Raw genomic sequence first — 13331 nt, forward strand, 5'->3', positions numbered from 1 at the left:
CGACACCACAGAAAATGAGACTGCAGCAGCAAAACACAACCAACAAACATTTGGGAAAGAGTCAATGAATGCCAGTAAACAGAAAACATCGCCAACTGAGTTGCAAAGAGTAATGAACGCAATGAAATTGAAACAATGACTTATTTTTTTTCTACAATCTCAAGCTTTTTAATTTCAAAGATAAAAATAGATGGCCTTAAAGCTCTTTGAATTTGTAGAACAATTTATGATGGACATCTTTTTGTTAAAATTAACCCAATTTGAGAAAGTTGGATCAATAGATGAAACTGTTATTTCGCTGGGAAATCTGATAGTTAATTTCCATTTTCAAAATTAGAAGTCGATCATGTTTCTCGTGATCTTTACATGGCTTGATAGAGGAATTTGCCTTTCTTTGAACAAAAAAAATTGAAATGAACTTGAAAAGAAATCAAAAGTCAAACCCGGAAGAAGTAAATTTGAGTTTCCACAAAAAAATCACCACGACCTATATATTTTTACTGGAAAAAATCGTCGCGACCTATATAAGAGTTTTCACTATGCTCATTGACGCTTAAAAATGAACACAATTTAGCACAAAAATTGAATGCGTAAATGTCTATATAGAATCAGAGCGACGTGAAATAGTCTACAACGTGGTCCCTTCCTACTCCGTAATAGTTGTTCAACTAAAAAATAACTGAAAAAATTTAGCTGATATACGAGCTGGGAAAAAATTAACTACATTGACTGTAACTAAGCTAAAATAGATTTAACTTACGATAGCTATTGTTCATACAGAAACTTGAATTAATTATAAAAAATTTTTGAATGTTTCTAAGCATAATGACGGACTTTTTGACAACTTTCAATTTTTGGAGAAAAAATATCACGTTAAATCCTTTTGACATTGAAATTGAATTTCGTTCATTAACACTTCGAAACAGCGAAAATAATAATTCGATTAAACAAGTTTTCCACCAAATACAGTTTCAAATTCAGAATAGAGTCTAAGTTAAATCATTAATAAATTAAATCTCAAATTTATATATTCCGATAAAAGATGAGCACCATTGACTTAATTGATAAAGCTTCTAAAACTAGATCTGGAGTACAATAAATAATCTTTAAATTGAACTAATAAAAGTAAGGCGATAGATTGATAAGAAGTTGTTTGTTTTCTTGTAGCTGTAAATTAGCAGAAGACATCTTAATTTAATTTAGATGCTCGTCAAATGGTCTGGAATAGGTGAATGATACAAAGTTATTTGCGTCAATTTTGTCACTAGACGTCACGTTAACTTCCAAATTAGATTCCCCTTTCACCGATTCCCCGACTGGTATCTGGACAAACTCCCTGTCAATATTAGCCACATCATCGTCGCCTCTCACTCTAGGTTCAAATGGAGGCTTGATAAATTTGTGTTCCAAGGCCGCGAAGTCAAGAGGCTTGAAAAACGGGTGTTGTTCCAGTTGTTTCACATCGTCTTTCGCGCCCAGACGCTCCTTTGGGTTTTTGTTCAGCATCTGTTTCAGAACTGATTTGCCTTCCTCTGTCAGTTGCACGCTCGATTTTTCCAATCTTGGCTCACGCGTTTTGATGGCCTCGTACATTCTCGGATGATCCCTAAAACATTTTACAGCCTGTTATACACAAGCCCTCAACACACGCTATTTGGTTGCTATTCGGGAAGGATAAACACATGCTATTTAACTGACAATGATATTGGTAAGGATATGCATTAAAATTATCACAAAATGAGCCATTTTTTCGTGTTGGTTTGGAAAAAAATGGATCGCATTATAATAATGCTCACAAGCTCGCTTCTTTAATAAATATGCGACGAGGTATTTGTTGATTTTTTAAATCGAAACGATCGTTGAAATAGATGTTTTTATTCCATTTTTGTTTCATTCTTCGGATATCTAGTGACTAACTATCAGAGCAAGACCTTTAAAGTATAAGAAGTTTCAATGATGCCTTTTGTACAACACACAGTGAAGTCAAGCATTGCATACGATCAAAAAAATCACTAGGAAAAACGATCTGGTGATTCAAAAATGTCATCGCATATCTCAAAAACATACCTGAGCCTCCAGATTCCCAAAGCGAGATAACAATCACTTTACCACAGCAAGGCAGAAAAAAAATACTCGCACATTTATGCAGAAAATCACTGAATGAACTTGCACAACAAAGCCAACAGAAAGTTGGAAAAGATTCTATGCACAAGGCAACCAAAAATTTTTTTTGATCATTTTTGTTCCGACTATTTGAAAAATGCGGAAGAACTTTATATTAGGGTGTTTTAGTTTTTTTCTTTTTGTTTTCTACGCAAAATCAGGTACCACCAATAATCATCGAAATGGTTCGAGTGCTATCTTTGGATCACATTAAAGCCCTTTAAGTCGTGATTCGAACGACATTTAAATATTTCAGAAATTTTTTTCTGTGCCGAGAAAAACCGGTTTGAAAGTTTTGATTTTGGCCTTATTTCGAACTAACAAGGCCAGCGTGCATGCTTAATATTGCTTATTTAAGCCGTGAAAACTTAGTTTTACCAGAGCTAAGTTACTTTCTTAAGAAAAATTTTTAAAAATTTATGAAACTTAAAAAAAAAATTTTATGATTTTTTCCTTTCTTTAGTTATCTTCTATGAAAACTGTTTTCTAATTGGCCTAATTGACTACGACTGTCGAATATACCTAATTTCTATTTTTTTGTTCAGATCTTTTTCTTATCACACTACACATTTTTTAAGACTATGGTCTGAACATTCTCTGCTATTTACACAGTAACCGGCCATATTTCATATTTCGAAGAAAAAATACGTCACGTTGATATTTTTAAGTATCATAATTTTCTTAAGACACACACACTAACCACTCAGCCACGGAAGCTTAATTCCTACGAAATACTAGCCAAAACGTTATCAGAGAACGGATGCTATGCAATTTTCAATGCTACATTGAAATTTCCAAATAAATGAACTTTTAATGAACAATTTTAATTGCGAGTTAGGTTAGAAAAAAAGAAGGTTCGTAATATCACACTAAGCTGATCGCAAGAGTAATAAAATTAATCCAATTATAGAAAACTCGGTCATTAAGTTAATTTTTTTATTCCAAAGGCAAGTCTTAAAACTATAATACACTTTCAAAGATAAGAGCATCCACCTCTTATTTTTGAACTAAAAACTCTTTACATGCAATTAATTGGCGTTGAGGCTTCTGTTTTTTGAAAGTTTAACTGCATTTTCATTTGATCAACTGATATTAAACTACTGAGTTCGATAGCAAAAATACAAACAGTGCGGAAAATGCAGCGTACCTTGTTATTTTAAACGCAGAGGCGAAGTTACACTTCGCATACACAAGCAAAAATATGACCGATAACTCTACTGGGAAAATTTGAATGAGTAAACATTGAGTTTACAAAATTTCATAAGTGACGCACGCCAATTATGAGTCTATAGAATTGCTAAGTGAAGCAAGCCAATTAGGACGCATTAGCAGTACCAGTCAATTTGAAAAAAGAAATTTACCAACTAACATGCTTCAATTTATCGAGTGGACGCAATTATACTAGTATACGAAAAAGTTCATTGAAAACATCCGACCCTGCCCAGGTTCGAACCCTCTTATTTTGCTGCAGGTCTCCTTCCCTACCTCTACGCTACAGATCCATGATTCCTTGAAACTAAAGTGCTATTTGTAAAATAATAGTCTGTGTTAATATCCTCAGCATTGGCTGTACTTAATAGCTGGATCAAAATGAACACTTTCAAAATGAATATATTTTGTTGCAACAATTGCAGCGCTACAATATTTGCGACTTAGGTTGAAAAAAAAAGAAGAAAGTTCAAAAAAGAAGAAATTTCGATGTCCGATTTGCTTCTATATCTATTGTTATTCTCCGTGCATTTTCTCCAGCGGTGATTGCGTTAAAACGGAGAAGTACACAGCAGAAATGTCATCGAGCAGAACGCGGCCCGGAAAACAACCGATTAACTAACCAAAGCTATGAAAAGCAGACTTATTTTTTTTACCTCGCTGTTAGGTTCTGTGGAACATTTCAAATGACGTTCACGCCATCTGAGGAATGGCCACTCGGTTGTTTAACCATAGAAGTTTTGGTCGGAAAGCAAATCCTTCTATTTTTGCCTTGAATTTATTCTTCTTAAGCATTAATAGTGTACTATAAATGAATTAATTATAACTGTTCCTTTCGGTTACATTTGCAAACAATTTTATATTAACAAATCAAGTTAGGATTCTTCAGGTTTTGAACTATTCTGCTATTACACTGACTTCTGTAGACAAGGCAGTTTTTCAACTACAAATCGGATTGGCAACTTTCATTGCCAAATTATATGAAAAAAATGAGCGCTCAAATTAAACAACAGGAGTTGCTTTCGAGTGATTTCTTTTTTAAAAGTGTCAATGAACGAAGTCAAGACTTTTGCAGATCATTTCTTTTTTTTCAGAAAAAAGTCCAAAATTTGATCCCTGCTTGACTTTTGGTTCAAAGGTAAATGAAAAATATATCAAAATATCAGCTAAACTACTTGGAACGCAATTATTTGCACGAAACAAATACATTGGAAGGCTTTTCAATTGTGGTAAAAATGCTCGCACCCTTGGCAAATTCCGCGTTGTGGCAACTCAGCCTACAAAAGTCAAACAAAAAATCGACAACGATCTTTTTCTCACGCTGAATATTTTCTGGCTAAAAAAACAGATCCCAGCCGGATTAAAACCCGCGGACCTTTGTTTTCATGGGCACGTGCGTCAAACCTCTACGCCATATGCGCGGATTAACGCTTTGATTTTGACTTTATATGTATCGAAGTGTCGATCTATACAAATTACTTTTGTAAAACTAGTTGTTGAACTAAATAAAAGTATATATTTCAGTTTGAAAACGATTGCTAAATTGCTTTATTACAGCTTTAATATAAGACTTCCTTGGAATCACAAGATAACATCTCAGCCAAAATTTTTTGCCAGTGCCACTTGTTGAGACCACTATGCGGCAATCCCGTTAAAAAATAACAATCATAATAAATTGTTTCCAAGAAGTCATTACGAAAACGAATTACAAATTAGGAATTCTTTTTTAAAAACGTCCCTTGAAGGAGCGCCGTAAGACTAGATTAAGTTTTCAGTCGTCTCAGAGCGAGATTCAAAACGGTTTTAAGATACAATTGTAGATAGGGGGAAAGAAAAACTTGAAATGAGCCCAACTAGCTCACAAAAGATGGAAGATGAAAAGTCTTACCGTTTGGCAGAAATATAAATAAGAGCTTTACCTGAACCAAAATTCTGCAAAAAAAAACGCTGTCGAAAAACATTGGAGGAGGCAAAAAAAATCAGATTAATTATACTCTAACTAAAAATTCAGCTTACTTGTCAGGTCACTATTAGCTTGAATATAGTTATCTAAAAACCGATGGCTGAACTTGTTTAGCCGGTTATTGAAATTTCAGTTAACTTTTCTGTTAACCGAAGTGGTTTCTGTCAACCGAAGTGGTCTTCTGTTAACCGCATAGTGGTCTCAACAAGTGGCATTGGCAAATTTTTTTTGGCTGAGATGCTATCTTGTGATTCCAAGTAAGTCTTATATTAAAGCTGTATTAAAGCAAATTAGCAAGCGTTTTTTAAATCGAAATATATACTTCTATTTATATAAACAAATAGTTTTACAAATTTCATTTGTATAGATCGACACTTCGCTACATATAAAATCAAAATCAAAGCGTAAATCCGCGCATATAGCAAAGAGGTTTAACGCACGTGCCCATGAAAACAAAGGTCCGCGGGTTTGAATCCGGCTGGGATCTGTTTTTTTTTAAGCCAGAAAATATTCAGCGTGAGAAAAAGATCGTTGTCGATTTCTGTTAACTTAGGGAACAAAAAAAAAGCAAATTGTTGAAGAAGACACGAGTTCTAGCAGCAATCGAGTGTTTTCAAGCAAACTTTGTCAGCTCTCACTATATTTCTTTAGCTGAAACTTTGATGCCTTTTGAGTATTTTTAGTTAGGAATGAACAGCTTTTTATTAAATGTTTATTTCGCTCGGTGCAATTATAGGAAAAGAAGCACTGATTGGTTGATTTTTACAGACAATTTAAACCACCAAGTGCCATTATTTGACTGTTCTGTTCGACTATTAGTGAATACTGTCTGTATATTTTTAACAGCTCTTGAGCTTTTAAAGGTTTTTAGATAATCAGAAACCATTCCCTACAAAAGGTAATTCAAGGTATATACCTAAAGTAAATTTTATTGCTGCACGTATATAACTAATTGAAAACGATAAGAAAAGGACATGGTTATTTTTCTATGCTTTAAATCGATGGTTATTCTAGATTTTCTTCTAATCACGAAATGAGAGTTGTTATTCTTTGTGATTTTTGATCTTCATTTTATCATCGGTCGAACATAAGAAAAGGCTTGGAATGAATTGCCAGTATTAGCAGATGACACGTTCGCCATCATTGATGCATTCAAGTCCACTGATTTTCCCACTGGCGACTCGATAAAAATCTTGTCCACATTTGAGCAGTCGTAGACTGAGCTAACTTTCGGAATAAACGGCGGTTTCAAGAGTTTGCTCTCTAAAGCTGAGAACTCGTATGGTGCGAAAAAGGGATGTTTCTCCACCTCGTTCACGCCTCCGTGGGCTCCTAGACGTTCATTCGGGTTTTTGTTCATCAGCTGTTTCAGAACCAATTTCCCCTCTTCGGACAGCCAGATTCCAGATTTGCTTTTGCTCAATTTGGGCTGTTGGTGCTTGATTGCGTGGTACATTCTAGAGTGGTCCCTGTAACTGTCCAATGCTCATATCTCCAATCCGCAAGATAATTTCTAGCCGCAATGGATGGTAAAGGTTGAGCGAGAATGATTAAGCGGCAGTGATTTGACAAAGAGGCTAAGCTAAGCTTCGCACCACTTGCGATACACATGAATGACTATGATTAAAATTAAAAAAAAAAAAAAAATTTGTCGAAAAAAAACTGCAACAAAAGTCCAAATTATCTGAAACAAAATTGCATGCACCATTACAAACTCTACAAGGAGCTTTGAGAATGCTATACATAAGCCAAATTTTCTTAAAATATCCTCTCTGCGGAACTGAGTAGACAAAAATAAGCAGACAGACAATCTAAATTAGCCAAAAATTTCTATGTGCAAGAAAAACAGGTCCAAACAGGAATCGAACTCCCGAGCTTTGTAGTCTCAAGTATGGGGGTTACAGCAACTTGCAATAAAGCTGAACCATCGGGCTACGGGAACTGAGCCGACAAAAATGGACAGACGGACGATAGTCCGAAAAAGCACAAAAATTCTAGTTTAATTTTTTTTAAAAAGGGCCCTGCCGGATTCGAACCGCAAGCCTTTGCCGCCTGAAGCAGTTGTTTTACCTCTGCGCCAGATGGGTGATCGTATTTGAGTTTATAATAACCAAACGGTAACATAGCCAAAAAAAAATCTGAGCAGAAACCCTTCATACCGAAAAGATGTGAACCATACCAATGTGAAAAGCAAATTTCGATTCGGCCGGATTTATAAAAGGCTAAAAACAGCTGCAGTGATCGAGCTGGTACAAAATTTGAATTCACTATGAACTAAGGTACCATCAGGACGAAGTTGCTAACGGTAAAAAAAAATGAAGAAACTGATTGCAATAAATACCCTTGCTTATCTCAAGGCTAAATAGGAACACAAGCTAGCGCATGTTGAATTACCTTACGTTCAAATGATGCAAGATAGCGAAAAAAATTTGTTTTATACCACGGGTCACTAATTGGAACAATTTCCATTCAAGTATTTCAGGTATCAATCAATTAACACAGGCGAAGCTGCGGTACAAAATACATACAACAATTCATTTTAGATATAAAACATAGCCTACAGACAATTGGAGAAGAGTCAATGAGCGCAATTAAGCATTAAAAATTGACTTAATTTTTGAAAAATCTCAAATTTCGAAATTCAAGGAAAAAAAAAGACGCCCTTAAATTTAATTGAAAATCTAGATCAAATTATGATTGACACTTTTTCGCTATAATTAACCCAACTTCAAAAAAGCTGGATCAATAGGTCATTTTTTTTATTTCACTTGGAAATCTGAATTAAGATTCCATTTCAACAAAAGAAATGAGCTGAACTTAAAAAATCGAAAGTCAAACCGCGAATTATTAAGTTTGAGCCAGAATAAAATTTAAGATTTTTCCTGAACAAAAAACAACAAAAAAAAACGAAAAGCATCACAACCTATATAAGAGTCTAAACTACCTTCCTCGACTATTAATAGCAAAATACAGCAACTGCATTATTCACATCTACGAATCAGTTTAGTTCAAAACCTCATGTGATAAACCGGATCTGATATAATCAGCTTGACGAAAGGTTCAATTGCGAGTAGGGGAACAAACCAAGTTGGTAATCAGATGTAATATATCTTCGGGTAAATTATTACACACAGAGGCGAAGCCGATCTTAAAATCACCTGCGATACCACAAAAATGAGACTAATGCAATAAAACATAACCAACAGGGTTGGAAAAGAGTCAATGAACGCATGTAAAGAGCAAAAAGTATTGACTTGAAATTTAAAGTCTTAAAGCTCTTGGAACTTCTGTAATACTCAACGAAAATTGACACTTTTTTGATAAAATTAACCCAATTTGAATGAACTGGATCAATAACTAAATTTTTTATTTCGCTTGCAAATCAGAAAATTCAATTCTATTTTCGAAATTAGAAGTCGATCACGTTTCTTGTGACCTTTACACTGCTCAATAGAGTTGCCTTCCTTTGAAAAAAGGAATTGAAATGAACTTGAAAGAAGACGGGCATTAGAGTTGCCTTCCTTTGAACAAAGAAATTGAAATGAACTTGAAAAACTCAAGTTCATTTAATGAACTTGAAATGAACTTGAGTCAAACCGCGAAGAAGTATGATTGAGCCTGATCAAAATTTCAGACCTCTTCTGGAAAAAAATCATCATGACCTATATATAAGTCATCGACTCTTAAAAACTGTCAAAAAAACTAGATCTACAAAACCGTCATACATTTGTTTCGAATAAATTTCAAATTAAAGAAAGCGTGCCGAGAAAACACAATCTCAAGAGTTAAATAAACATTCAGTAAAATTATCAAGCGGCAGCTAAGCCGAAAAAAAAATTGTTGTCATAAAAAATTTTGAAAGCGCCAAAATAGAAAAGCTACTCTTATTTCAAGCAATGTAACATTATGTAACTAAGTCGACGCAATCGAGCACCCAAAACTATACAGCAAAAATGCCACCAAAAGCGCACTTTTATTCGTGTTTTGGATTAGAAAAAATTAAGGTCTTGTATTACAACACAATACTTGCAAGCCGACTTGTAATAAAACATAGTGCCAGGTGTAAAGATGACAATTCATTAAGACGACAAATGAGCGTTCAAACATGTTAAGTAAGCTGGTCGAATTTAAGCGGTTTACTTTTCTGAGAAATACTATTGAGGATTTTGTGAGTAGCGTCGTCTGAAGTCCCATCAAAAGCGGTTGCCGTCTAACGAGCTGTCATCTTATTTGCCGAACACCATGACAATTTAATTTCGCCGCGTACGTGCACTAAATTAGCTAACAACCAATCAATTAAACGATGGGAAACTTTTGCAAATCATTTACCAGCGGGCAATTAATTGCACACATATTGCGACATGTACTTTTATTAACGAATTTTTGTTTTGGACTGGAGAAAAATTTCAAAATTATTTAAGAGATATAATGTAACGGAGACGCCCGTTCTGGCCTAACAACGAATCCTCGATTCAGAACTTTCGCAATTCTCAATGTCATGGAATAAAAGTTCACGGGGTTATAATAACAAGATGCATTGTAGATGATATTGCGCTCTGTTTATGCTCAGCTACTCTGCAAAGGGAAGTTATTTACACGCTTTAATAATGATATCAAGATAATGAAATTTACCATAATACATTTTTCAGATAATTTTACTTCAAAAAACGTGGGTGTCTTTAACGATGTATTCTGATCAGATACAAGAAAACAGACGTTAGTTCTATAAATATACGTTTAGAGAGACTTTTGAATACAGCATTAGAAGAGCTCTTCCAGAACGGTTCGTAGGTGTACGAAGTTCTACTACACCCACACAATTGTTATGAAATAGCCAATTCTCTAGTTCGCTTGACTAATCGAAGCAGCTTTGGTTGTTTAAACAAGATTAATTATACAGTTCGGCCAGACTAGGGGGTAATGAGTTCTATCTAACCTGTCATAGAAAGGCGGCGCTCCGAATATCATTTCATACAGCACACTACCTAGGCACCACCAGTCCAGAGTATAGGTGTACGGCTGCTTCAACAAAACTTCGGGCGCCAGGTACTCCGGGGTTCCACAGAATGTCCTGGTGCAGTGGCCTTCAGCTTGGTCCATTTGTTCCTTCGCCAGTCCAAAATCAGTAATGACAATGTGTCCGTATCGGTCCAGTAAAAGATTTTCTGGCTTCAAGTCTCTAAAATAAATATGATTCGCAATAGAAATGTCTTCTACAACTTTTGAGCCCCATACATGTAAAAACTTTTCGGAAAATTGCCACAAATCGTCTGAATTGTTATCAATATTACCTGTATATGACATATCTAGAGTGCAAATAGCCAAGAGCACATGCAATTTCAGCGGCGTAGAATCTGGCCCTGTTCTCCGAGAAGCGCCTTTCCTTCTGAAGATGGAAGAACAGCTCTCCGCCATTGACATAGTCGAGCACGAAGTACAATTTGTTCGGAGTTTGGAACGAGTAGTGAAGGGCAACCAAAAAGGGATGCTTCAAGTTGTTCAGCAACACATTTTTCTCACTCATCAGATGCTTTCGTTCCTTGTCACTTTTCAGTTTATTCTTCATCAGCACCTAAATTTAAATATGATGACGCCAAACTTATATAGGCATAATAAAAACAAGGGTATATGGATGCTGTGCAACTGGCAGAAAATGTTTTGACCTCACATATGTTTGTTTTGAACACAAATTGTGAAGGGTAATATTTTGTGAAAGAACCTTATCAACTCGCTCAACATAATTTGAGATATCATTGAAAAATTCAGACGATAAGATCATTAATCAATACTGCAAACCTTGCTGAATTATAATTAAGAAATTCTAATCACAATAAAAATAGTCTTCCCGTATGAACTGTATTTCATTGAATTGCGGCAAACTATAATAAAAAACGTAAGCTTATGCAATAGAGTGGAAAACAAACTTCTTGCTCAAGCCTGAAAGAATTTCATGTCTATAAATTTCTTTTTGAAAATGTAACCCAACAAAAAAATGACAATTTACAGGGAAATCGAAATATTAATAGCTTTTTCCTCACAAGAGCATTCGTGAACAATTTATCCCAAAGATAACTATCATAGTCACCTTGATTGCAAATACTTCGCCAGTTTCTTTCATGGTAGCCAGATAAACTTTGCCGAAACTACCTTTGCCAATCGTTTTATTGAAGTTAAAATCTGATGGTTTGTATTTTCGGCTGTATGTAGCTCCCAGTTTCTCAGCATATAAATCAGCATCGGGGTCTACAACTGGTGGTTCCTCTGCATTCGGATGTTCTCCAGGCTGTAGAGGCTGATTAGCGTCAATTTGCAAAAACTCTCGAACATTCGCTTCTTTTGCAACTTCCTGATCGGAAAGAATTTGTGTAACTAAGTTATTCAAACCAGTTATCCTTTCGTTGATCGTTGACTGAGAAAAATTGAAGAAAATCTTCTTGGGAGGGATTTTCAGTTTGGCTTGAGGATATTGCTTCACCAATTCGTCGTAGAGATATCGGAATTCCTTGTACCTACGAAGAACAAACCATGCATCGTTTTGGTCTCGCCTCACGTATACCTTATAGGACACGTATTTTCCAGAGTCATCTTTAACAATTTTGTACTCTTTTTCTTCTTCGCCAGGCATTTTAATGTCAGGTAACTATGTCTAAGCTCAAACTATTTTAACTGAATCAAGTCCAAACCTCTAGCAAAAACAATGCGTTCTAATTATTTAGTTTATAAATGAGCATAAGCAAGTGTTCTTCACAACTTTGCGGCCAAACAAATGATTGTGCTCATACCAATCCAATCTTGATTGTGATTAAAACAGGAAACACAATAGCAAATAAACAAGCTTTAACTTCGGACACACTCAAAATAACAGACAAATTTGCCATCAAGCGATAAAATTTAATTTGACACAATTTTTTGTCTATTGTGCGTAATATTAATGAGCTTTAAGAGTCATCACAACGCTATTCATCTATTGAATAATCTGAATACATAAGCTCTAAAATGAGAACACAAAGCATTAAATTGTGAGATGGAATGTTTGACGACAATCGAATACGGCATAAACTTTACTTATAAGTAAATGATAACTAGCATGTAACGCACCTCCGGTGCTTCAAATTTATGACAAATCATTAAAACCGCATACATTGGAAATAATAGCTGCATCCTTTGAGTGTACTCTGACAGCACCCAAATACAGGGTTGGGAACTTCAAATTTCGAAAAACTTCGTAATTGCCGTAAATTGAAGTTAGAAATTCCAAACTTTGAAAACAAAATTAAATTAAGGTTTTCTAAATTTTTTTTTTGAAAAATCACAAAAAACATCATGTCTAGAAAACTACAACTATTTGAACAGTCATATTTGAAGGCAAAATTTTACCCCTGAGAGCACTCTGACAGCCCCCAACTACAGGGTTAGAAATTCAAAAGATTTGAAAAAATTCAAATTTCAGTTTTCTGAAAACTTTTTTGAAAAAAATAACAAAAAATGTCATATCTCAAAAAGTACAAAAATTTGAGCAATCATATTTGGAGGCAACATTCGCAACCCCAGATAGTACTCTGACAGCCGCCAACTACAGAGTTAGAAATTCAAAAATTTTGAAAAAAAAAAATAAATTTTAGTTTTCTGAAAACTTTTTGAAAAATATAACAAAAAACGTCAAATTTCGAAACTACAAGGATTTAAGCAGCAATATTTGAATGAAAAACTTGCAACCCCAAGGATTGCCCTGACAAAGCCTCGATTTAGAGATTGGAACTTCAAATTTTAAGAAATTTCTTATATCAAAACTCTGTGAACATTTAAAAAAAAAAGACAACAAACGTCACATCTCGAAAACTAAAAGCATTTGAGCAATCGCATTTGGACGCAAAATTTGCAGCATGGAACTCCTGAGAGAACCCTTACAGTATTCAACTACAAGATTGAGAAATTCAAATCTTTTGAAGTTTTTAAAATCTATGTTTTCTGAAAAATCATTAAACTCATCATATCT

The 13331-nt window shown here is 34.8% G+C and overlaps 2 protein-coding genes across 2 annotated transcripts in view; both read right to left on the bottom strand.

Annotated features, from left to right (window-relative positions):
* Positions 1-13331, bottom strand: part of LOC134848523 (vigilin-like) — a 352291-nt gene that overhangs the window by 202753 nt on the left and 136207 nt on the right. The gene's annotated exons all lie outside the window — the stretch shown is intronic.
* LOC134847843 (serine/threonine-protein kinase Sgk2-like) lies at positions 869-12364 on the bottom strand. The gene is made up of 4 exons (XM_063865077.1): positions 11421-12364; positions 10627-10907; positions 10272-10514; positions 869-1606 (listed from the first exon to the last, which is right to left on the bottom strand). The coding sequence occupies exons 1-4, from the start codon at positions 11958-11960 to the stop codon at positions 1195-1197; spliced, it is 1476 nt and encodes a 491-aa protein (XP_063721147.1). The 5' UTR covers positions 11961-12364; the 3' UTR covers positions 869-1194.

This window comes from Symsagittifera roscoffensis, chromosome 6 (genome assembly GCF_963678635.1).
Source record: "Symsagittifera roscoffensis chromosome 6, txSymRosc1.1, whole genome shotgun sequence".
Taxonomy (NCBI): domain Eukaryota; kingdom Metazoa; phylum Xenacoelomorpha; order Acoela; family Convolutidae; genus Symsagittifera; species Symsagittifera roscoffensis.